At 57.1% G+C, this 24,223-nt stretch overlaps 2 protein-coding genes and 1 long non-coding RNA gene across 27 annotated transcripts; 1 reads left to right on the top strand and 2 right to left on the bottom strand.

The window, feature by feature from the left end:
* The first annotated feature begins 2,935 nt into the window (after positions 1 to 2,935).
* Positions 2,936 to 8,944, top strand: PSMC3 (proteasome 26S subunit, ATPase 3). Of its 3 annotated transcripts, none has more exons than XR_014068250.1 (12): positions 2,936 to 3,194; positions 3,444 to 3,527; positions 4,163 to 4,288; positions 4,728 to 4,832; positions 4,944 to 5,006; positions 5,249 to 5,390; positions 5,897 to 6,036; positions 6,155 to 6,303; positions 7,189 to 7,285; positions 7,507 to 7,652; positions 8,295 to 8,478; positions 8,789 to 8,944. XR_014068250.1 is itself a non-coding variant. In XM_081538724.1 (12 exons), exons 1-12 carry the CDS (start codon positions 3,117 to 3,119, stop codon positions 8,897 to 8,899), a joined length of 1,323 nt encoding a protein of 440 aa, XP_081394850.1. In that variant the 5' UTR covers positions 2,936 to 3,116; the 3' UTR covers positions 8,900 to 8,944. The 3 variants fall into 3 exon arrangements, 2 of the variants coding, with proteins under 2 accessions (XP_081394850.1, XP_081394851.1); XM_081538724.1 differs by having other exon boundaries at positions 5,249 to 5,386; positions 5,893 to 6,036; positions 8,397 to 8,478; XM_081538725.1 differs by having other exon boundaries at positions 3,152 to 3,194; positions 8,397 to 8,478.
* Positions 4,547 to 9,719, bottom strand: LOC145525511 (uncharacterized). The gene is made up of 2 exons (XR_014068255.1): positions 9,525 to 9,719; positions 4,547 to 7,683 (listed from the first exon to the last, which is right to left on the bottom strand). It is a non-coding gene; the product is annotated as an uncharacterized LOC145525511 (long non-coding RNA).
* A 1,243-nt stretch (positions 9,720 to 10,962) lies between these two features.
* On the bottom strand, positions 10,963 to 20,631 carry SLC39A13 (solute carrier family 39 member 13). 23 transcript variants are annotated; one of them, XR_014068253.1, is made up of 10 exons: positions 20,586 to 20,631; positions 17,267 to 17,575; positions 14,952 to 15,065; positions 14,583 to 14,707; positions 13,792 to 13,896; positions 13,611 to 13,700; positions 13,001 to 13,051; positions 12,574 to 12,682; positions 12,270 to 12,369; positions 10,963 to 12,176 (listed from the first exon to the last, which is right to left on the bottom strand). XR_014068253.1 is itself a non-coding variant. In XM_081538728.1 (10 exons), exons 2-10 carry the CDS (start codon positions 17,565 to 17,567, stop codon positions 12,101 to 12,103), a joined length of 1,110 nt encoding a protein of 369 aa, XP_081394854.1. In that variant the 5' UTR covers positions 17,568 to 17,575; positions 20,586 to 20,631; the 3' UTR covers positions 10,963 to 12,100. The 23 variants fall into 23 exon arrangements, 19 of the variants coding, with proteins under 19 accessions (XP_081394854.1, XP_081394856.1, XP_081394867.1 ...); XR_014068254.1 differs by lacking the exon at positions 20,586 to 20,631 and adding an exon at positions 19,094 to 19,232; XR_014068251.1 differs by lacking the exon at positions 20,586 to 20,631 and adding an exon at positions 19,163 to 19,232 and having other exon boundaries at positions 14,583 to 14,722.
* Between the last annotated feature and the right edge of the window lie 3,592 nt (positions 20,632 to 24,223).

The raw sequence follows: 24,223 nt of genomic DNA, 5'->3' as shown, positions 1-24,223 counted from the left end.
ATCAAGGTTAACTTACTGGTACTGAAGTTGTATTGTGCTTAAGTAGGAAAATATCCTTGTTTGTAGGAAATTCCCACCAAAGTATATGAGGTGATGTGGTATTTAATCAATAATATTCTCTCAAAAGATGCAAGAAAAAAATTATTTACACTGTATTTGCAACTTTTCTTTAGGTTTGAGATTTTCAAAATAAAAACATATACTTAAAAAAAAAAAATAGCACAAGGTAAGCGTGGGAACAGAAAAGGCCCAGGAGGTGCAGGCTGCAGCATTAAAAGGCTGCACGAGTGGGTCTGGATGAGAAGGAGGCATTTAAGCAAAGACTTGAAGGAGCAAAGGTAAGGGAGTGAAGCAGGAAAATATCCTGGAAAGAACATTTCAGGACAGCAGAAGAGAGTCCAAGGTCGGAGTTGGCCTGGCCTGATCGCGAAGCAACAAGGGGCCATGTAACTGTGAGCAGGGAGGAAAGGAGGGGAAGTCAAGGTTGTGGAGAAAATCGTGGGGGAGGAAAAAAGTGGCGCTAGTGGTAAAGGACCCACCTGCTGATGCAGGAGACGTAAGATATGTGGATTCAATTCCTGGGTCAGGAAGATCCCCTGGAGGAGGACATGGCAACCCACTCCAGTATTATGGCCTGGAGAATCCCATGGGCAGAGGAGCCTGGCGGACCACAGTTCACAGGGTTGCACAGTTTGGACACAACTGAAGCGACTTAGCACGCAAGCAGAAAACCCCCCACAGGACCTGGGAGGCTGTTTCAGGGACCTTGGCTTTTACTCTAAGTCTCACAGCTGCTGCAGGGTTTTGAGCAGAGGAGTGACATGATCTAATGAGGCTTTAAAATAATTCTTTTGGTTGCTGTGTTGAGATCAGAGGACAAAAGACAACTGGCCAGGATGCTTCAAACATGTTGATGTCACGAAAGGCCAGAAAAGACTGGGAGACTGTTCTAAACTGAAGGAGACCGCAGAGACCTGCCAACTGACTGCCACGTGTGATTCTTGACTTGATATTGGATTTTTTTTTAAGGCTCTAAGGCATGTTTTGGAGATAATTGAAGAAATTTTAATATGGACTGCATATGAGATTTTATTGCCTCAATATTAAATTCTTTAGGTATGACCATATATTATGCTGTAATGTGTTGGAGTTACATTATTAGAATCTCTTTCAGGAGACACAAGGTGAAATACTAGAGGTGAAGTAACATGATATCTGCAATGTACTTTGAAATGGTTCAGAAAAACACAGAGAGCAAAAGGAAATGCAAATCAATTAGGGAAGCTAAGTGAAAGATACAGAAGTATTCACTGTGTATTCTTGCAATTTTTTAATATATTTTGCAGTTTTCAAAATAGCAGATTTTAAAGAGTATTTTAGTAGGGGTCCCCAGAGGAACAGATCCAATAGGAGACATATATGTATGTAAAGAGATTTATTATAAAGAATCGGCTCATACAATTACAGAGGTGGGAAACCTCCATGGTGGGTAGGGTAAACTGGCAAACTGGAAACCCAGGAATGTTGCTGGTTTAGTTTGAGTCTGAATCAGAAGGGCCTGAGATCCCATGGAGCTGCTGGTGTACATTTTAGTCTGAAAGCCAACAGGTAAAAGACCCTGTGCAGTTCAGTTCAGTCGCTCAGTTGTGTCCGACTCTTTGCGACCCCATGGACTGCAGCACGCACGCCAGGCCTTCCTGTCCATCACCAACTGCCGGAGTTTACCCAAACTCATGTCCATTGAGTCGGTGATGCCATCCAACCATCTCCTCCTCTATCATCCCCTTCTCCTCCCACCTTCAATCTTTCCCAGCATCAGGGTCTTTTCAAATGAGTCAGTTCTTCACATCAGGTGGCCAAAGTATTAGAGTTTCAGCTTCAGCATCAGTCCTTCCAATGAATATTCGGGACTGATCTCCTTTAGGATGGACTGGTTGGATCTCCTTGTAGTCCAAGGGACTCTCAAGAGTCTTCTCCAACACCACAGTTCAAAAGCATCAATTCTTTGGTGCTCAGCTTTCTTTATAGTCCAACTCTCACATCCATACATGACCACTGGAAAAACCATAGCCTTGACTAGATGGACTTTTGTTGGCAAAGTAATGGCTCTGCTTTTTAATAAGCTGTCTGCTGCTGCTGCTGCTAAATCACTTCAGTCGTGTCCGACTCTTAGCGACCCCATGGACTGCAGCCTACCAGGCTCCTCCATCCATGGGATTCTCCAGACAAGAGTACTGGAGTGGGTTGCCATTGCCTTCTCCAATAAGCTGTCTAGGTTGGTCATAACTTTTCTTCCAAGGAGCAAGTGTAAGAACTGATATTTCAGTGTAAGTCCCAAGCCTGGATCCCTACCCTTGGCTTCTCTTGTGGCTCCGTCAGTAAAGAATCCGCTGCAGGGTGGGTAGTCTTGGGTTCGATCCCTGAGTTGGGAAGATCCCCTGGAGGAGGAAATGGCAACTCACTCCAGTATTCTTGCCTGGAGAATCCCCATGGACGGAGGAGCCTGGAGGGCTACAGTCCATGGTGTCATAAAGAGTCCGACACAACTGAGCGACTAAGCACAGCACCCAAGCCTGGAAGAAACCCAGCTCTAGACAGTCAGGAAGAAGGAGTCCCCTCTATTTCTAGTGGCGTTCAGCCTTTTGGAGCTATTCGGGCCTGCAACTGATTGGATGGGGCCCACTCATTTTGGGGAATCCCCTAATGCCTAACCAGGCCAGATTCTGAGGTTGAAAGACCGCCCCCCCGCCTCCTCTAAAACTACATTTCCCAAGGGCCCTGGGGACACTGGGTCTTTTCTCCCTCCCCTTTCTATTCCCCCCCCAGGTCCCGCCCCTCTGGGCGTGCCAGCCAATAGCGCATCTTCCTCTCGCTACGGCACAAACGGGACGTGGGCGGGAACTTTTCAGCAGCCGCGGGGGCGGGTCCTGTGGCCGGCGCTTCATCTTTTGAATCGAAGCAGCAGATTCGCCACCGCAACGCGGCCCAAGCTAATTTTTTTCAAGAGTCAGGACTTGTTGACGGAGTCTCACTAGTCAAGAGCAGACGTAAAGAGAGGTAATATTAATCTCTCACCGCGGCTGCTGCCCAGTTTGATCTTCAGCCTGCTCCTCCAAATGGTGAATCTGCTGCCGAAACTCGAGAGTCCAGTGACTCGGCAGGAGAAGATGGCGACCGTATGGGACGAAGCTGAGGTACGCGCTGGGGAAGCTGGCGGTTCTGGAGGCTGGGCCAGCGGGGAGACCCCGCTGGCGGGAGGGGAGGCGGTGGCTGCTGGGGTCAAGGTCGAGCCCGGTCCCGGGATTGGGGCCGCTTAGTATGCGGTCGCGACTCCATTCTGGTTTTTTTGGCGGATAGTGGGTTAATTGAGGCAAAGAGTTGGCTAACTCACAGTGCTGAGTTAACTGCCTTGAATTTAAGGAAAACAATTATTTTTTTCACAGCAAGATGGAATCGGGGAGGAGGTTCTCAAGATGTCCACAGAAGAGATCATCCAGCGCACACGGCTGCTGGACAGTGAAATCAAGGTGGGCAGTGAAGCCCCCGCTCCCTGTCGCCGTCCCCCCACACAGGGCAGGCCGTGGTGCTACCTCTCTCACATCGTCCCCAGCCTCCCTCGGAGAGGTGTGGGGACCGCGGTTTCCTCCTCAGACCAGAAAAAGAGAAAAGAAAACTAAGTTTTAAAAGGGAAGGGAGAGAGCCAGGGTGGTGGGAGACCAGGCCTGAGAGAAGGAATCTTCTGACTGCCGTTCCCAGCTTGGTCTTTTAAGTATTCCTCTTGAGAGTCTGTCTTGTAAGAAATCCCCATTTTACAGATGAGCAAACTGAGGCTAAAAGAGGTTTTTGTTTTGTTTTGTTTTTTACTGTGGTGAGGTACGGAGCCTGTAACAAAAGGCAGAACCTGAAACCTGTGTTTGCTCAACTCAAAGTCTGGCTCTTTTCTCTTTACTACAACTACTTCAGACCTGGAGGTTTTCCAGTGGGCCTCCTGTTTCGACCTTTGCTGGTTGAGGACACAGGCTGAGCATTCAGAGAGCCTTTGAGCTGAGTGAAGGACTGCAGGAGGGTTCCTCCAGCAGCCTGGATAATGTGCTCCAACTAAGTGGCCCTCGGATAAGCTAAGATAAGGCGGAACATTTCCTTCCGTTCACTCTCATCCTAGATCATGAAGAGCGAAGTGTTGCGAGTCACCCATGAACTCCAGGCCATGAAGGACAAGATCAAAGAGAACAGCGAGAAAATCAAAGTGAACAAGACCCTGCCGTACCTGGTCTCCAACGTCATCGAGGTGTGTGTGTATGTGGAGGGGAAGAGGGGTCAGTGGGGCTTGGAGACAGCCTGCCATCGGGGAAAGAGTGGGTAGGCCTTTTGAGGCCTAAATTGCATGTAAGATGTAAACCTCTTAGGTTCTCCTCCCCAGTGTAAGGTTTTAGGGGAATATACAGGCCTGGAAAGGCATCAGAAGCTTCATGTTTCTTTTTCTACTGGGTTTTTTTTCTTGGGGGGTAGATGAGCTCTGCACAGAGAAGCAACACCTGAGCAGAGATTGCACTAATCTTCCAGTTTATTAACCGCACCTTTGCTGGGTTCAGGGCCAGGCTGAGGAGTGAGGTAGGGATGGCCAGCCCTGGGAGAGCTGAGGTTGTCTAGGCCCCAAAAGTGCTAGGCTCTGCAGAGTACAGGGGGGCTGAGCAAGGCCTCTTGATCTGAGCTTCGTCCTTTTCTAGCTTCTAGATGTTGATCCCAACGACCAAGAGGAAGATGGTGCAAACATTGATCTAGACTCCCAAAGGAAGGGCAAGTGTGCAGTGATCAAAACCTCTACACGGCAGGTGAGGCTGGTGCAATGAGAGAGCTGCAGAGGATGAGAGGGGGATGTGGGACAGGACTCGGGAGCCTACCTGAGGGCAGTGACTGAGGCTGCACCTGGAATCCTTCTACAGACCTACTTCCTGCCTGTGATTGGCTTGGTGGATGCCGAAAAGCTGAAGCCGGGAGACTTGGTGGTGAGTGGTGTCCCTGAGCCCAGGCGGGCCTTTTCCAGCGTGGTTTCTCCCACTGCTGAGCTGAGCCCCTGCCCCCGGCCCAGGTCACTGTGGGTCTTGAACATTTGCAGAGCTGCCTGTCCTTTGATTCTTGTGTTGCCCAGTCCTGTGGCTCTCCTTTCACTCCATGGACACCTGTCCCCCAGTCACTTAGGTTGGCCTTGAGCTGGGACAGAACTGAGGTTTTCATGCTGTGTCCCCAGGGTGTGAACAAAGATTCCTACCTGATCCTGGAGACCCTGCCCACAGAGTATGACTCGCGGGTGAAGGCCATGGAGGTGGACGAGAGGCCCACGGAGCAGTACAGTGACATCGGGGGCCTGGATAAGCAGATCCAGGAGGTGAGTGGGCTCCGGCGTCTCGCCAGCCGTTTGTGTTTCTCGGCTTCAGTGACCAGTACAGTGACATCAGGGGCCTGGATAAGCAGATCCAGGAGGTGAGGGGGCCCCGGCGCCTCACCAGCCGTTTGTGTTTCTTGGCTTCAGTGACCAGGGCACTGTTCCTCCTTTGCCTCTTATCCTCGCAACACTCTAGGGAGGCAGGGAGGAGGCCATGGAACAGTTTAGGAGGCTGAGCCCCAGAGAGTCTGAATGACTTGCTCGGGATCTCCAGACGGTTAGGGCCAGAGCCAGGGCTCCTGTTCTTAGCCCGGTGTCCTTCTGCCCCATCCTGCTGTTCTGGGAGTCCACCGCCAGCCAGCCTTGGTGGGAGCCAGCGTTCTGTGTCCTCCGGATGTGGGGCAAGGAGAGGGCAGTGTCCGTGAGTTGAGTACGAGAGTTACAGATAGGGTTAGGCTGTGGGAGCCCACAGGGCTTCACTCTCCTCACCCAGGTCTTTTTCCTGGCAGCTAGTGGAGGCCATTGTCCTGCCAATGAACCACAAGGAGAAGTTTGAGAACTTAGGGATCCAGCCTCCAAAGGGGGTGTTGATGTACGGGCCCCCAGGTACGGGGAAGACCCTGCTGGCCCGCGCCTGTGCTGCGCAGACCAAGGTGAGTGCCTTGGGAAGGATGGGGGGAGATGGGTGGGAGCTGAAACTCGGCCGGGTGGGCTTGAATCGAAGGGGCCTCTTGTTGTGCCTTTGGCCTGATTCTGTCACCCCCACCCCAGGCCACCTTCCTGAAGCTGGCCGGCCCCCAGCTGGTGCAGATGTTCATTGGGGACGGTGCTAAGCTAGTCCGGGACGCCTTTGCGCTGGCCAAGGAGAAAGCGCCGTCCATCATCTTCATTGATGAGCTGGACGCCATCGGCACCAAGCGGTAAGGGGTGCGGGGTCCGACCCACCAGGTTGTGGGTCTGGATCCCCGCTCTCCCACTCTGCTCCCTACTCGCCCTGGGGTGGGGGCGGCTCTCTTCGTGTAATTGTACTTCTTAATTCTCTCCTGACTATCCTCCCTGCTTCGTTTCTTCTCCCCGACCATCCTTTGTCCTCACAGCTGCCAGCAGGTTCCTCTCAAAGCTTCCCTCACCGGCACCCACAGCCCCTCCTGCAGACAGAGCCTGCTTTCCCTTTCTGAGGCTCCCCACTGCTCTGCGGCATAAACGATGGGCTTGCCACGGCCTGCAAGGCCCCTGTGTGGGTGCCCCTGCTCCCCTCCAGCCTCACCCCATCCCTGCCCTCACCTCCCTGCCGCCCCCCTCCCCCGGCTTCCTCCAGGCGGCCCCTTGGTTTGCAGGCCCCCTCGTTGGCAGAGATTTGCCACCTGCTCTTTTCTCTCTGGAATGTACTTTTCCTTTTTCTCTGATCTCTGCTGGTTGGTTTCCCAGTGATGTGTTTTCAGCCTTCAGATCGCAGCCTGAGGGACGTTTCCTCAGGGACAGCTGCCTGGGCCCCTTGTTCCATGCCAAGTCTGGGTCAGATCTCTGTATTTGTTCTGAGTGTTAGCTCAGTTTGTGATGGCGCCTTCATCCGAGGCGCAGGCCAGGCAGTGGGTTTTGCTCACTGTTCTGTCCTCAGTCTGGCACCTGAGCCTAGGAGCCTCTCATCTCTGACACCATTTCTGTGCTGGTCCCTGGGCTGGGGGGCCCCAAGCTGAGCGAGACTTCTCTCTGCCCCGGGATGGGTTGGGCTGGGCTTCTGATGGTGGAGCAGGGGAGGGCGCCCCCTGAGCTGTGGCCTCAGCAGTATCTCCCTCGGGGCCCAGCTTCGACAGTGAGAAGGCCGGGGACCGGGAGGTGCAGAGGACAATGCTGGAACTTCTGAACCAGCTGGACGGCTTCCAGCCCAACACCCAAGTGAAGGTGAGTGTTGCCATCACTTCACAGGGGAAGAAGGGGGCGCTGAGAGGTCAGGGGATCTTCTCTGTTGTCTTGCTGGTGCAGCTCAAGTTAGAATTAGAGGTGGTCTTGAATATCCGGTGCTGGCCCACCTGACCCGGGCCACCTCCTTGCCTGTCATGGCCATGTCTGCTGCCTATCTGCGAAGCTCCCTCCTCATTCAAGCAGCCGCGTCTCCTCCTCAGGTCATCGCAGCCACTAACAGGGTGGACATCCTGGATCCCGCCCTGCTCCGCTCAGGTCGTCTGGACCGCAAGATCGAGTTCCCCATGCCCAATGAGGAGGCCCGGGCCAGAATCATGCAGATCCACTCCCGGAAGATGAACGTCAGGTGGGTAAAGTCACGAGCGAGGTGCTGAGACCTGCAGGGCAGCAGAGCCATCCCAGTCCTCTTCGTAGTGAGCTTCCCCGGGTTTCCCCTCTCCCTGTCCACCTCCCGTCCACATAGCACTGTCCCCGCGCGGCCTCCTTTCCTCCCAGGTGCCTGACCTGACGTAGAACCTTCCTGGGGCCCAGGACCCTTAGAGTTCACCTGCACACACACCCCTCCCCCGGGACGGGAAGCATGGCGGCCCAGGCCTCCCCTGCCCCAGCGGGGGAACACAGCCCAGCCTGGCCCCGGGGAGTCCTGCCAGGGGCCAGGCAGACCTGGGTTCAGATCTGTGTGACCATCTGCAGGTGGCATAAGCCTTGGTTTTCTTCCTGGGACTTGGGGATGCGGGCTCCAACCTTACGGGGTTGTGACAATGTCAAGTGCAGTACTTGGCACAGGAGATGGGTCAGCGCAGTGCTGTCCGGTGGGGGCCACGCTGCCTGAGGGACAGACAGATGGCTGTCTTGTCTCCACAACCTCCTGCTCCCCCCAGGCTGTATCCTGGAGTCCAGGTGCATCTCCAAGGCTGGAGACACTAGAAATAACTTGGTCTAACCTACTCTGACCTTCCTCCCTCCCACCTCTCCCCGCCTTGTGCAGGGAAGGGACTGCCTGTGGGAGCGTGTGGGGGGACATCCACGCTTCCTGCCCCCGCCCCGTAAGTCACTGAGCCCCGTGGCGTCTCCTCCCGCCTCCCCACAGTCCTGACGTGAACTACGAGGAACTGGCCCGCTGTACGGATGACTTCAACGGGGCCCAGTGCAAGGCAGTGTGTGTGGAGGCGGTGAGTGTGGGCACTTCACGCCAGCTTCCTGCTCAGGCTGGTGGGGGTGGCCAAGGGAGGGCACTGAGAAGGTGGAGGCCTCCGGGAGCTTGGCTGGGGCGTGGGGAGGGACCCGAGGGCCTGTCTGTCCTGGGGGCTGGGGTGTGCGGAGGGACCCGAGGGCCTGTCTGTCCTGGGGGCTGGGGCGTGGGGAGGGACCCGAGGGCCTGTCTGTCCTGGGGGCTGGGGCGTGCGGAGGGACCCGAGGGCCTGTCTGTCCTGGGGGCTGGGGCGTGGGGAGGGATCTGAGGGCTTGTCTGTCTGGGCACAGGGCATGATCGCGCTGCGCAGGGGCGCCACAGAGCTCACCCATGAGGACTACATGGAGGGCATCCTGGAGGTGCAGGCCAAGAAGAAGGCCAACCTGCAGTACTATGCCTAGGACCCCCTGCTGGTGAACACAAGTAATAAAGGATGGTTTCCGGTTCCTGCCGCCCGTCTGTCTCACCTTCCCTGGGCTCTGGGCAGAGGAGTCGGGGGTGTATGCCAGGCCCTTCCCCAGGTGCCGCTGCTGGAAACCCGAGCGAACCGTGGGCCTCAGACCAGGTGTCAGGGCGAGGCCCCCTGGGGGGATGGGTGTGCGCCCCAGCTGTTCCCTGGGGTCTTCTGGCCTCCAGACCCCTCTGACTGCACCCTTCCCACCCTGCCTCTCAGTCTGAGCTTTTGAAAATTCTTGTTAACCTGCAGCTCTCGCATGAGGGGCCTACACAGAAGGCAGACTAGTCTTTCCCTTCCTTTTGAATTTTGGTGCTCTGGCCCTCGACCTTGCTTCCTTGCAAAGCCAGGCTCTGGGTCTTGGCTCCCTGGTTCCTGGCTGCCAAGCCTTCTGTTTTCTCCATGTCCCTGTTCGCTGTTGGCCCATTTCCTCTGGCTGAAAAATGAGCTTCAAGCAAGATCCACTGAGAGCCCTTCTAGGCGTCACCCGGGTCACGCTGTGTTCTCTCCCACCCCTGGTTCCGCCCCCAGCCCTGTCCCTGTGATGCCCATGTCCTGTCAGAGCCCTTTACCGTCTTGCTGGTCCTCTTCTGCCTGCCGCCCTTCCAGCTCTGCCGCCTGAAAGCCGACCGGGTGGTTCACCGCTGGCTCACCCTGGGCCACATGCTTTGCAGGTCTCAGTGCATAATTGTATCTAGTTTATCTCAGCCACCAATAGGGCAGCCCTATTCTATAGATGCATCTGAGCAACTCAGCCAAGACCACACAACTCTTAGATGGCATAGCCAGGATTCAAACCCAGGACTGAGCATAAAGCCTACTGTGTTGTCATTAGCAGGTTTGACTGTCCCCCCCCCCCGCCGCTCCCCCCAAATGGCCTGTTAAAACAGCAACCCTTAGAGAAGGCCCCATTGGCTCTCACGTGCCCCCTGGCAAGAGCCCCTTACCCTCGTTTTCCCATCCCCTCCTCTGAGGGGACGTGCCCACCACTACTGACTGCCGGCCCTCTGCCTCCAGGCCGCCTGCCTGAGTCAGGGTGTACCCCCACTGCGCTCTCCTTGGTGATCGATCCCACTGACTTCCGCCCCCACCCCTGCTTCCAGAGGAGCCCCAGAGCAGCCTCTGATGTGGTTCTGTCCCTCTCGTGAGCGTCCCCACGTGAGTGAGGCTGCAGGCCTCTCACCCCTGACCTTGGAGCCCCCGTCTATAAATGGGACCTGGCTGCCTGCCTCTGTGGGCCGAGTGCACTGCCGCCCCGTGCCTGCTGAGGGCTGGCGGGGGCTGGGGGCACAGCCCTGGGTTCCTCTGTTCCATCAGGCCTGGCCCCACCAGGCCCCGGCTGTCACAATCAGGTAGAGCAGGTCCCTTGTCACTGAAGATAGTGAGCCAGAGCCAGGCCCTCCCCGCCAAGGACACAGCCAACGTGGGCTTCACACCCCAAACCAGACTCCATGATGCGGCGCTACCCCCAACAGCCTGCTGAAGGCGGGAGAGGAAGTGGGGCTCCCCGTCCCCCTTCTCCCAGGAAGCAGCTGCCTCCTGTGCCTGATACTGGCTTTTACTCAGCGTGTTCATTGGAAGGGAGGGTGTGGTTCAGAATAAAAATCTCATTTTTCCTTTTTAACAAAAAAATAATTTCATGGAGGCCAAACCTGGAGACAACTTTGTGGGTGGAGCTCCCTTCTGTGGTGAAGTTACTCAGGCCAGGCTGGGAAGAAGCCCTTGGTTCGTAGGTCTGCGAGGACATCAACCTTGGGGGTGACGTGGGCTATAGTGACCTAGAACCAGTCTTGTTTTATTGACATAAAAAGCTAACAACAGAACAAGCCAGGGAAGTGTGGAACGTACATACCCTGTTCTGAGAAGCAGCTCAAAAGTGAGTGCAGAGACAAGCAGAAGGGCTGGGAGGCGGGCACGACAGGCTGGGCCACCTGCAGGAGCCGGGGGGTGCAGAGCAGCCAGCCTGGCAGGGACACGGGGTGCCCAGCTCTCGTGTGCGGAACACAGGCAGCCAGTTAGTGTATATTTATTTGCATCTCATCTATACAATAGGTTATTTACAAATGGAACCACAGCAAAACTGCTATAAAACCGTTCAGCCCCTCCTGACGGTGACTCCTCCCGACGCCCACGGCCAAGTGGCGGGCTGGAGCCTGGCTGTGGAGTGGGCCAGCTGAGTACCTGGGCGTCGGCCAAGGGAAATAGCTGGGGATTATGGCTTCAGCATTCTCCCAGAGCACATTCCTGAGCGCTGACAACGTGGAGCCCTTGCCGCCCCCACCCAGCCCCACCCGCGGCGGCTGGGGAAGGGGGCCCGCGTGGGGGCGGGCGGCCACCATTCCCTGTCTTCCTGCCCCCAGAGTGTTTGCCGGACCCCGGGCTGGCAGGAGCACCCGAGTGGACGGGGAGGGTGCTGGCCTGGGGCCGCTCGCTGCCCTGCTGGCTGCCGTTTGGCAGCTGGAGGTGGCAAGAGCTGCCGGCGCTGCCAGGGAGCGTTCCCAGCTGGGGGAACAGGAGCCGGCCCAGGGCTGATGGGGAAAAGGTCTTAGAAAGCGTCTCCCAGCCCCACACTGGGAGCAGGAGGACCGTCAGCGCTGAGTGGAGCCGCGGGCCGCGCGAGCACCCACCTTGCCTTTCTCTGGCCTCGGAGCTGGTGAAGGAAGGACTGGGACGTGGGCCATGGCCGAGAAAAGGTGCCCCAGCCTTGGTCCCTGGCTGCTCGGGGCTGGGTGCACGCGCCCAGGGGTTTACCCCCTCAGGCCAGGCACCCCCCCCGCCCTGCCCCGAGGCCTCAGCGGGGGACAGCTTTGGGGCTCGCTGCAGCCCAGGCTCCTTGGGCGGCTCACTCCTTTTGGCGGCGTGCGCAGAGGCCTCTGCTCAGGACCGGCACTCCCGTTCCTCACTGCTGATGCCGGGGGTGTAAGACGACAAGGTGGCAGGGGGAGAAGACCACATGGGTGGGCCCGGGCGTCAGGGATCACAGTGTCGGTCTCGCACATACCTCTGGTCACATGTGCACACCATACACACACACCACCCTCTTGCTGAGTTGGAGGCACGCTCGCACGCACGCACACACACACACACACACGGTCACAGAGTGAATCGAGTCTCTTATTGCTGTGCAGGGCTGGGGCGCCGGGGACAGTCACTCCACAAAGAGCGAGAACAGCACCATCACCACGATGCCTGCGCAGAGCAGAAGCACCTGCTGCAGGGAGCGCCTGTGGGGGGAGAGGGCCGGGGCTCAGGGGGCCGCGCGGGCCGACAGGCAGCGGGCAGGGGCCTGCCAACGGCAGTGCCGGTGGGCAGCTCACCACGGGTCATCTTCCTCCAGGAGGTCGGGCAGCACGTTCACCAGGGCGATGTAGAGAAAGCCGCCGGAGGTGAAGGGCAGGATCCAGGCCACTGTCTCCTCTGCAGCAGGGGGAGGAGCCCTGACTGGCTGGGGGGCTGGGCGGCCACGTGTACCTACCAACCGCCCCGCCTCCCGCGGGACAGACCAGGGCAGAGCCGGGCTTGGATATCAGGGTGAGGGCGGCCGTGCCCTTCGGCTGGGGCCCCTCTGCGGACCGCCACCACCCCCCACGCCCGTACCTACTCCCTTGGGGGACTGCGTACAGATGGCGAAGCAGGCGCCCAGCAGGCCCCCCAGTGCCGTCGAGAGCTGCAGCTTGGCTGCGCTCCATCGGTCAAAGCCAGCCCGGAGCAAGATGGCAAAGTCGCCCACCTGAGGGGAGGTCCAGACGATCACTCTGGGCCCCAGTGGGGCCAGACGCCCTGAGCATCTCAGGTGTGCACAGGTTCATCGAGCCCCCAGCACAAGCCCCATCGCTGGGACCCCAGCCCACATCCCCTCTGCTGGGCCCCCAGTCCCCAGGAGGCTGCAGCATGGCTACAATGGTGGTTGCAGCCTGAGGAGGCTCAGCAGCCCCAGGTCTCTGGTGCAGCCCCCTAAGCCCACCATTGCTGGGCAGTCCCACCCAAAGTACCCCCACCCCCAGCTGCACACACACATGGCTGATCATGGGGACCCTGTGGCACTCACCTCATGGGGGATCTCATGCAGGAGGATGGCCATGGTGGTCAGGAGCACGATCTGCAGGGAGGGAAGTGTGTGTGTGGGGGTCTGTGTTGAGGGCACCCACGTGTCTGCTCATCCTACCAGTATCTGCTCTGGGTGCCCTGGCTGGACACTGTTTGGCTACTGGAAATACAGCAGTGAATAAAACAGACAAGGAACCCGCCCTCAAGAAGCTAACTGTCCGGGGTGGAGAGGCAAGGACTGAGTAAACGCAGAAGGAGCCGTGTGACTACACACTGACAGGGGCCATGGGACACTACGGGTATGACTGAGGTGAGGGGTCAGTAAAGGCCTCTTTGAGAAAGTGCTTTTGGAATGGAGGCCTGAAGGATGAGAGTGGGAGGGAAAACACTCCAAGCAGAGGCAGCAGGGAGGGGGAAGCCCCTAGAGGGGATGAGGTGGTCCCAACGAGGAGTGTTCGCAGAAAGGAGGCTGGGGTAAGGTGCTGGGTGCTGGCGGCGTGGAGCAGACAGACTGCAGGCCACCTCTGGAGGCAGGGCCGCCTGGTCAATGCGGGCCTTGCATCCCCATCGCGATGGCCTGCCCCCCCACCCCCCGCCCCAGCCTCACTCACCTTCTTGCTCACAAGGAAGCTGGCTGCCACGGCCAGCCCGTGGGTGAAGTTGTCTATGGTGTTGGCCAGCAGGTTGAGATAGCCGCTGACCTGGGTGAGGAGGGACAGGGTTGGCCTGAGCTGGGCCGGCCACTCGGGGTGGGGCGACTGTAGGAGGGGGGGCCCAGAGCGGGCCACTCACTTTGATGTTCCGGACCACGGCGCTCAGGCCGGGCTCTGCAGCCGGCTGGGCCAGATAGTGGCCTCCATTGAGCACGGCAGCAGCTGCGGGGTCTTTGCTGGGGGCCTAGGGCCAGGAGAAGGGGGGAGAGGTGACATTAGATGCCCCCCATGTGGCCAGGGTAAAGAGAAAGGGAGTGAGAGATGGAGGAGTCAGGGGACACCCCTTTTATCTGGCTAGGCTTCACTGCTCCATCAGCCGGGTGACCCCAGACCCGACAGGCCCTCTGCCTTCCACACTGCTATCACTATCATCTATGGGGACAAGTCACGGCAGGGGCTGGTGCCCGGACCCTTCCAGACAAGCTGACCCAGCCTCCCAGAGCTCCCAGGAAAGGGCCTAGAGGCCCTCTTTTTTAGGGCTTGACTCAAAACCTGAACATTCATTGGAAGGGCTGATGCTGAAGCTGAAACTCCAATACTTTGGCCACCTGATGCGAAGAGCTGACTCATTTGAAAAGACCCTGATGCTGGGAAGGATTGGGGGCAGGAGAAGGGGATGACAGAGGATGAGATGGCTGGATGGCATCACTGACTTGATGGACATGGGTTTGGGTAAACTCCGGGAGTTGGTGACGGACAGGGAGGCCTGGCGTGCTGAGATTCATGGGGTCGCAAAGAGTCGGATACGACTGAGCGACTGAACTGAACTGAATGAACTGAACTGAACTGACTCAAAACCTAGGCCTCCAGGCTCTAGCACCACCACAGAACAAATGCTGACCTGTGTAGGCTCTGGAGTTTGGGGCTCACCTGGCTGGTCTCCTCCTTCCCCTTGCTGTCCAAGAACAACTTCTCCAACACCAGGAAGGTCAGGAAGCCAGCAATGACCCACAGTCCCAGCTGCTGTTGCTGCTGCAGGCTCTGCCCCTCACCACCTGCAGGGGGCAGCACTGACAAGCCAGACCAAGCCAGGGCCACAGATCGGGGGTGAGGGGGTTGGGAGTGGGGTGGGGAGGCCCCCCATTAGAACCGGGGCACTGGCACCGTGACAGATGTCCAGGAACCCCTCTCCTGGTCATTCTGCAGAGTGGGCAGGGCCTAGGCCACCCCTGGGCCTGGGCGCCCGCTCCCACCCACCGCCCAGCACACTCCTGGCCCCCAGCCTGTGGCCTCACTCACCAGAACTGGCGCTGTTCGTGTAGGCCCACGCCTCGGGGAGCAGGTGGAGAAACACATTGCCCAGAAGTCCCCCCAAGGCAAAGCTGAGCAGCTGTTTCAGGCGCCGTGCCCCAGCTACAAGGCAGAGATGCAGTACCTGGGAACCGAGGCCAAGAGTCCCTGGCCTGACCCCTTCCCCACCCAGCTTACGGGGCTCCTAGTGTGATCCCAACCAGACTGCAGGTCTCTGGGAGGGTGGACGTGGGCTGCTGGCCTTCCCGAGACCCCCAGCCTCCAGTCTCAGTAGGGGCTGGTGTTCAGCAGGAATTCACCACGTCCTGCAGAATGCCCGTGGAGCCACTACTGCCCCAGGGCTAAGAAGCCAGACAGGTCCTAGCTCCCAAAGCCACCAGCTGGTAAGTCTGGGCAGATAACTTCCAGGACTCAGTTTCATCATCTGCATACTGGGGACAACTGTATCTATCTGACAGTGAGTAATCTTGTGGAAATTAAATGACAACACATACAGAAAATGCTTATTAAAGAGGAGTTTTTCTCTTCTCAGCCACTGGTACTCTCAGCAAAGTGGCAGAGATCTGACAACTTCTGCAGACTTAGAACATCCAGAGTTGGAAGTGCCCTAAGGGGGCCATCTTGAAACCCTTGGTTCAACAGACAAACTGAGGCCCAGCGGGAAAAGGTGACTTGGTGGGGGGCGGGGGAGTACGATCCCAGGGGAGCTAGTGCTTCCAGGCTGTGCGACCTTGGGCTCCTCGAAGAAGTTCTCTGTGCCTGCGCGTCCCCATTTGCAAAATGGAACTAACAATCCAAGTTCTCCACAGGCTGACCCCGCAGGATGCTATGGGAGGGGCAGGAGAGCCGGGCCTGACGAGGGCTCTGTTCACAGCTGTGGTGCCAGCCCTCAACCCAGTGCCCCGCACCGCAGCGTGCATCATCATCTGCTGAATGAACGGTTCCTAAGCCGGGCAGGCGGCACAAGGCCCTGGGGGACCCTTGCTTCAAAGATTCCCAGGGCTGGTCCAGAACTTCCATGGCACTGTCCTGGCTGGGGGCGACAGGCACCTGCATCTTGAGGGCTCCCCATCTGATCTTGTTTATCTTTCATCACAGCGTGTCACTGTGGACACGCGGACATGGTAGGAAGGGGAAGCCAAGGAAAGCTCTCTACCACGCCTGTGCCCACCTTCCAGGTGTCCTCCCCAGAGGAGGCGGGCTGCCAGCCTCTCCGTGTTCCAGGGAAGGCCGCCCTGGGGGCTCTGGGTCTGAGCACCCTTTTGCACGCTGAACAGGGGCTGAAGCGAAAGGCGGCGCTTTGTACGGAGCACTGGCTGGTGAACATGGAGGTCCTTTCCAGCACTGGGCAGTCTTCTTCTTTTATTTTTCATGTTAACTGCTTAATTTACGTGGTGTGCTCCATGGCCCAACTTGGGCCCACCACCCCCACCCTTGTGGGGGTCGCCATGGCACCACCTGCCACACGAAGCCAGCCTCGCTGTGGTCGGAGCCCGGGACGTGAGCCTGCACGCTCCACACCTAAGCATGGTTGAGATAGCAAGGAAACTCTGGCCAGAGGCGACACCTAGTCCCACTGCGCATCAGGTCTGTGTACAGCGTTTCATGTATCACCCCAAAGGTATAACATCAAGATGGTCTGAATAGCAACCATCTTCTCCTGCATCATCCCACCCGCCCCACCAGTACCACCACCCCACGTCTCAGTAAGATCCCAAACCCACCCCTAACTCGCTAAATACGGTACAAGCTGACACTCAGGGGAGGCAGGTCTACTTGTGTTCAAGAACCGTCCCCCTCCCAGGTCTGGAAGCCAGGGTGGACGATACCCCCCAGGGTTTTCAGTGGCTGGGCAGTTTTCCAATCGCTTTACTGATATTAGTTCATTTAATCGTCACAATAACACCTATGAAGTCGATACTCTTATTATCCCCATTTTTAAGGTTGGGACCTTGAGGCAGAGCGAAGTTAAGGAACTCACCCTGTACCACCCAACCAGTAAGTGGCAGAGCCAAGCTTTGAACCCCAGGCAGCCTGGCGTCCTATTTGCAGCCTTGCTTCTCGCTTCGCAGTGAACGTTTGCTGACGTTCATCTCTCAGAATAAACAGGTGCACAAATGGATGAACAAATAAGCAGGGCGTACCCTGGCTCACTGGACCGCGGGGAAGAACTGTACTCGGTCCAGCCCTCTACCTCAGACACGCTGCCACCTGGGATGGGAGACCCGGCTCTCCCAGGAAGGGCAGCAGCATGGTTCCCCAGTCACCTGCCACCCCTGGGTGCCGGAGGGGCGATCACCCACCTTCTGAGCGCAGCGTGGTCCCCATCTCCAAGGGAATGACGAGCAGCGGGAAGACCCCGCTGAGCCCCACCATGAGCGAGCCCAGGAGGGAGCAGATCCACGTATCCAGCCTCTCTCCACTCAGCAAGGCCCCCCAGGACTCGCTCTCCTTATTGTCCAGGCGACAGGCCGCCGCCACCCCCCGGCTCCGGAGGGCCTGCTGGGAGCCCCCAGCCCCTCCCAGGAGCTCCAGAGCAAGAGCCGCGAGGAAGAGGAGCCTCTGTCCCGCCATGCCGTTGCCAGGGCAGGGACATCCAGGCATGCCACGTGCTGAAAGACACACAAAGGCCGCTTACGTGAGCAGCCACCCTTGGCCACACACCTGCTTAGAGAACGTGGCACCTGGACCCTCCCCACGCCCCCGGCGGCCACAGCACCCGCCCTCCTGCCAGCCTCCCCCAGGGCCTCCAAGGACCCCTGTGAGGGGTACACACAGCAACGGGGCTCTGCTCCTCCACACCCCACTTCCAAGGACCACACATTTTTTTCCTTGGGAGCCAGTTTCAGACTTTGTGTCAGCCTGTCCGCCTAAGGCTAAACTTTCCTTAATGACAGGGTGAGGCGCTGGCTGGGTTCCCCTCAGCCACCGGCAGGCCCGCCCCATCAGGGTGTCTGGCTGCCAGGAGAGAAAGCTTGGCTGCCAGGATGCGCCCCAGTGAGGACACCCCCAGGGCCGGCAGCTGGCGGCACTATCTAGCTTGATGGGACGAGCTTAGGAGGTGCAGGTGGCGGAAGTCAAGCAGCAGGGCTAGGTCAAGACCATCAGGGCTTCTTCCTAGGAAATGAGTCTAATATCCTGGGGCTCGGAGACAGACAGGAGGTAAACTGAAGAGACAGGCTCCTGCAGTTACGAGCAGCCTCCCAGATGCACGGAGCACAGGCATCTAAGACCCACCCTTAACTTTGTGCTCCGCACTGAAAGCTGCTTGGCTTGCAGTGTGCTGTGCTTAGTGGCTCAGTCCTGTCGACTCTGCGACCCCGTGAACTGTGGCCCGCCAGGCTCCTCTGTCCATGGGGATTCTCCAAGCAAGCATACTGGAGTGGGCTGCCGTGCCCTCCTCTCCTGACTGCGGACAAGCCCCTAACGCCCTTCTCTGAGCCCTTAGTCTCTTCCTCTGAGGGAGATCAGTATGGCCTCCCTCACTTGGTTGGTAGTGAGGATGAGATGAGTTTGCCCATCAGGTGAGGCTGCTGGCATGGTGGAGGCGCAGAGAGCTCTGCTCACGTTAAGGGAACCCAGGAGCACCGGGCAGCCAGAGTGTACCCAGTGGGCAGATCACAGGACCTGGATGTGAGTCAACCAAGAGGGAAGTTCAACCTGGAAACTCAGGCATGAGGTTTAAATGTGGTCTGCCCAGCCTCCGGCCGGCTGTGACCTTGAGCCAGTGATGTCCTTGCCTCAGTTTCCTCATCTGCTGATGGAGGTGGGAGGGAGGGAAAGCAGCTGGAAGAGACGCTGGGGTCTGGGATCTCCAGGCCTTAACGGGACCCTGATGAAACCCACTGGGCTCCACTGGGGACCAAAGGCGGGACTGCGGCCAGGAGGCCGGACTTGGGAGGCAGAGGCGGGTCACGGTTAGAGGTGAGGGGGCCCCAAGTGTGGAACAGGAGATGGGAGGTACCGCGAGAGTCAGAGAGGAAGAGGGAAGGGGGTAAGCAAGAGCGGCAGAGTGAAGACGGGGAGAGCCAAAGACGGATGCGGAGCGGGTAGAGATGGGGACGACGCGTGGGGAGACAGAGGAGAGCCCAAGGAAGTTTTAACTCCCGGGCCAGAGGCCCAGGGCTGACCTGGACAAGAGGATCGGCAGAGTCCGTCCCGCCCGGGGCTCGGGCCCCGGGCGTCGGGCGGTCACTCACCGTGCGGCGGCGGCGGCTCTCCGGGCGGCCCCGGCCATCCAGCTGCGGCACCGCGCCCCGCCCCGGCTCTGCCCCGCCCGGCCCGGCCCGGGGCCCCCCTCCACCCGGGCCCGGAGCCGCCCCCAGCGCGCGGCCACGTCACACGGGACCTGTCCGGAACCCGGCGCGCCGCGCGCCGCGGGGCCGCGGGGGGAGCGGCGGTAAAGGGGCGCGCTTCCGCCTCGAGGCTATGGGGGACCCAGGAGGCTGGCGCACTTCCGCTCGGGCCGGCCCGGGGACGGCTGCGGGGAGCGTCGGGCGGAAGTGGGAGCCCCGTGGGCAGCCGGCTCGGCCTGGCTGCGTGAGGGCGGAGGCAGCGGCCCCTGCAGGGACCGCGAGCGGCCAGGGAGCTTGGGCTTGCGGGCCCCGGCCGCCGCTTCCTCTCTCGGGCGGCGGTGCGGGCCGCGGCCGCACGGGGGCGCGCGCGGCCGCCGGACAGCGCCACCCGGGGTCCGGGCGTGCGGGACGGAGGCGGCTCCCGCGCTCCCGCTCTGAGTCAGCCGGGCCTGGCTCCTCCATGAGCTAGGGAAAGGGGAAGTGCCTGCCACAGGGAGGGGCCTAGCCCCGGGAACCTCAGAAGAGGGAATTTTATTCTTACTCATCGAATTATTTTTATGCTTTGGTTTTTCACTGGGAACCTCAAACCTTTTGTCTCCAGGGCTTGTAACCCTTTGGAGTCCAATGCACGGTGGCCCGACGTTGCTGCCCGGTAAACTCCAAACCTTGGGGAGCAGAGACTCTGCTTCCCTCACTTTAGACGAGGGCAGCAAACAGTAGCATCATCATTATTATTATAACTGCAGTTTAACTGAACGTCTACGACGTGCCATTCACAAGGCTCGTATTGTGTATTGTCGCACTGAATCCTCGAGTCTGTCCCACTAAGATGGGGACTGTTAGCCCAGGGTCGCACAGATGGCAGAAGCCCGATTCAAACCTGGCTGTCCCTGGACCCAGAGTATGTGAGAGCACCTCTCAACCTGCAGGATCGTGGGAATCTGGTTTGGCATTTCCACTTGTGCATTCTTCTTGGGGAATCAGCCAGGACCATATAATACTAGGAAGGGGCACGTGGGTGCTCCCTTGGGTAGAGATTGTGATGGGGGTAGGAGTCTCTGAGCCTCTGACCCTCATCTGCTCCTGCGGTGGGTCCTTCATCCGTCATGTGTCACTCTCCATTACCGGGGGCTCCGATGGCACAGGGCTGTCACGTGCTACACCAGTTGCCCTATTCCACCTCACTCGCCCACGTTTGCCCTTCTTAAGCCCCCAACTACATGCTGGATCAGCTCCCCTCTGAAAGTCCCGTCTGCCTCATCCACCAGGCCCTTAGGTCTGCTGGGGCGCCCTCCTGTTCCGCTTCCTGAGTTCTGAAGTTACTTACTTTGTAAAGGGAGGAGGACCCTCAGGGATGCTGCTTTGGGATCACTAAGATGCCCTCCCCACCTATGCAAATCACTCCTTCACATGCAAAGCACTTCACAATATACAAATGATTTCACAATAACACAGTCAGCATCCCCGCCACTAGGAGCTGAGGACAGCTGGCCACCAGTAAGGGGGTGGGTAAGACCCGGCCAGAAACACCACATGCTGCCTTCCCACTGCCCTTTCCTCTCACTCGGGCCGGAATTTCCATCGTTAGACTCCCTAATGTACTGGGGGTTGGGATGAGACTCTGGAAAATGGTCATGAGCCAGAAGAGCCCAGGTAGAGTTCAGTGGGGGGAACCAGTGTGTGGCTGTTAAAAATAGTGAGTTAGATCTGCCAGGGGCTCCTGGATGTGGACGAGTAAGAAAAGAGAGATATAGAAATATCGTTAAATATATCCGCTAGTTTAAACTCATGACAAGGAGGATGATTAGAGGTATATTCCCATGTATAATTGTGAGTAAATAAAAACTAGAGAAAAATAAGTCTTCCCAGGCGGTCCAGGGGGTTGAGATGCACGCTCCCAATGCAGGGGGCATGGGTTCAATCCCTGGTCAGGGAACTAAGATCCCACATGCCGCAGCTAAACAGTTCGCATGCCACAACTAAAGATTCTGCATGCTGGGGCTTCCCTGGTGGTTCAGTGGTAAAGAATCCACCTGTCAATGCAGGAGACATGGGTTCGATCGCTGATCCAGAAAGATTCCGCACGCGGTGGAGCAACTAAGCCCGCGTTGCCACAACTGTTGAGCCTGTGCTCTAGGGTCTGGTATCCACGACTACCGAGCCTGCACCCCACAAATACTGAAGCCCATGGGCGCCTTGAGCCTGTGCTCCACAAGAAGAGACGCCACGACAATGAATCGCAACTAGAGAGTAGCCCCTGCTGGCCTCAACTAGAGAAAAGCCCCACGCAGCAACGAAGACCCAGGACAGCCAATAAGTAAATAAATAAAAGTATTAAAAAAAAAAAGAATCCTGCATGCCACAATGAAGATCGAAGATCCTGTGTACTGCAACTAAGACGAGGCACAGCCAAATTAAATTTTAAAAAGAAAAAATTTAAAAACATGTATATAAAAAAAAATATTATAGTAATGAAAAGAACAGAGGATGACACAGGGTGGGGACCATCCCCTCCTCTCCTTGCTGAGCACAGATGAATGTTTTCCAACACATTTATCAATCGATTTGGAGGCTTCAGGGACTTCCTGGGTCACGGCACTGGGCCGACACACTCCAGCAGGGCAAGGTGAGCCTGGGCACTGCTTTCTTTATGGTTGCGAGGCATCTGGCACCCCGGGGCGGGGGGTGGCGCAGACCAGTTTCTCTGATTTCACTGAGTTGCCCAGGGTCTGACTATAACACGTTGTTCCTGGCTCTGGTACCTTTACTGGGGGGCCTTTCTCAGCATCCTCAGCCCCCTGCTTCTGGCAGGTGGGGCTGCTCCTGACCGGGCGATGGCTCTGAGGCCAGTGTGGCCGGCACTGCCCAGGCTCTGCCAACCCTCTCCTCCTCCGGCAGTCCAGGCTGGAGGCCCAGGGCTGGGCGCCTTCCTCCTGCTTCCAGAGCGAGGCCTCTGTGAGAAAGCCGGCCTTCTGTGGGCTTTCCGTGGGGGCCTGCAGGGAGGCAGCAGTCGCTTGGAGAAGGGCGTCTGAGGCCCAGGGGGCCTGGGGTGAGGTGAGGCAGAGCCCAGAGCTCACCGGGGCCCCCGCTGCTCTTACCGTGGGCTCGGCTCTGCCTCTCTGCGCTGAACGAGTTCCTTGTGGAACCCGCAACCCTAACTCTGTCTCAACTTGCCCTTCCCAGAGCAGCCTTAGCTCCCTCGTGAGTTCCTGGGGTGCTGTCTCCTCTGAATTTCCAACCCTGGCCTGACAGTGCCCCAGTGACTCCACCCAAGGAGTCACCCTGTCACCATGCTCCCTCCCGCCCCCTCGCTCCTTTCTGTGGGGCCTCTCTGCCTTTACTACCCCCATGTGACTCCCATCCCACCCCGGCAGGCCTGGCCTGTCCTTCCCCTTCCACCGTCTCTGTCGATAGGAATCCAACCTGTTTACAAGGCCGCCTCCTCTCTGAAGCCCTCTGGGTCTGTCCAGGCCCTCAATGTTGTGTCTTTGGAGCCCTGAGACCTGTCCCCTGAATACACGGGACTTCTCCACCCCACCCCCCCTCTCAGCCTCACCCTGCTGTGGGCTTCTGGAAAGAAGGACAAGCTCTTGCCAATAACCCTGAGGAGAAGTCTGTCCAAATCAATTTAATGTCTCCCTTTTCTCTCTCCTGCCTCAGGAGCATAGAATGGGGTAAAATTCCTGTGGGCTACACACTGTATTCTGAGACTTTGCAGGGCTCTCTTTTTATTTATGTATTTTTTAAAATATATATATCTTTATTTATTTGGCTGTGCCAGGTCTTAGTTGCGGCAAGCGGGACCTTAGTTGAGGCATGCAGGACCTTCGTTCCCTGAACAGGGATTGAACCCACAGCCTCTGCATTGGAAGGCGGAGTCTTAACTCCTGAATCACCCCATTTAATTCATGTTTATTCATAGATTTCCTTACGTGTTACCCCGTTCAAATCCCATATCTCTGCTTCCTTCTTGGGGGAACCTGAATTTTAACAATTCTTTTTTTATTTTTAATAAACATGACAGGCAATATTCTGTCCAATGTGGCTTTTTTTTTTTTTTAATAAGGAAAAGAGCTGTTTTCTTTTACATTATTCAGAATTTTATTTACTTTTTAACAATTGTTCTCATATAGGTCCTGCCTAACTCTTAATAAACTTCAGTTCAGTCACTCAGTCGTGTCCAACTCTTTGCAACCCCATGGACTGCAGCACACCAGGCTTCCCTGTCCATCACCATCTCCCGGAGCTTGCTCAAACTCATGTCCATCAAGTTGGTGATGCCATCCAACCGTCTCATCCAGTGTCGTCCCCTTCTTCTCCTGCCTTAATAAGCTTACTTTTAAATATTTTACATTTTGCGGATGGTTAAAAGAATGTATTTCATGTTACATTTTAAATGTAGTGCACAGGAAGGCAAATGATTTTTATGCACTCCTTTGCTACCTTGTAAGCCAACTACATTTTCTTACTAGTTCTGGTCAATTCTCAGTATTACTCGAGTCTCTTGGGTGGGTAATCACGTCATCTCCTAATAACAAAAGTAGCAGAAGGAAGGGACCCACATCATCTGTTGTAGAGATACAGTTTGGCTTGGTTTTGAACTTCATAGGAAGTATTTGGGGACTGACTTTTTCCCTCAACAATATGGGTACTAAGGGCTTTCCTGGTGGCTCAGACAGTAAAGAATCTGCCTGCAGTGCAGGAGACCCGGCTTCAATCCCTGGGTCGGGAAGATCCCCTGGAGAAGGGAATGGCTACCTACTCTAGTATTCTTGCCTGGACAATTCCATGGATAGAGGAGCCTGGCGGCTACAGTCCATGGGGTCACAAAGAGTCGGAAACGACTGAGCGACTACCACTTTCATGGGTACTAAGATTCATTCACAATATTGGGAGAAGCTTGTTTCCTTGCACTGCTGAGCAATGTGCCACTGTGTGAATGAGTCCTCTGTAACGAACCCATTC

Source organism: Giraffa tippelskirchi, chromosome 11 (genome assembly GCF_054371585.1).
Source record: "Giraffa tippelskirchi isolate mGirTip1 chromosome 11, T2T-mGirTip1v1.2.pri, whole genome shotgun sequence".
NCBI lineage: Eukaryota > Metazoa > Chordata > Mammalia > Artiodactyla > Giraffidae > Giraffa > Giraffa tippelskirchi.
This window is presented reverse-complemented; position numbering and strand designations above follow the sequence as displayed.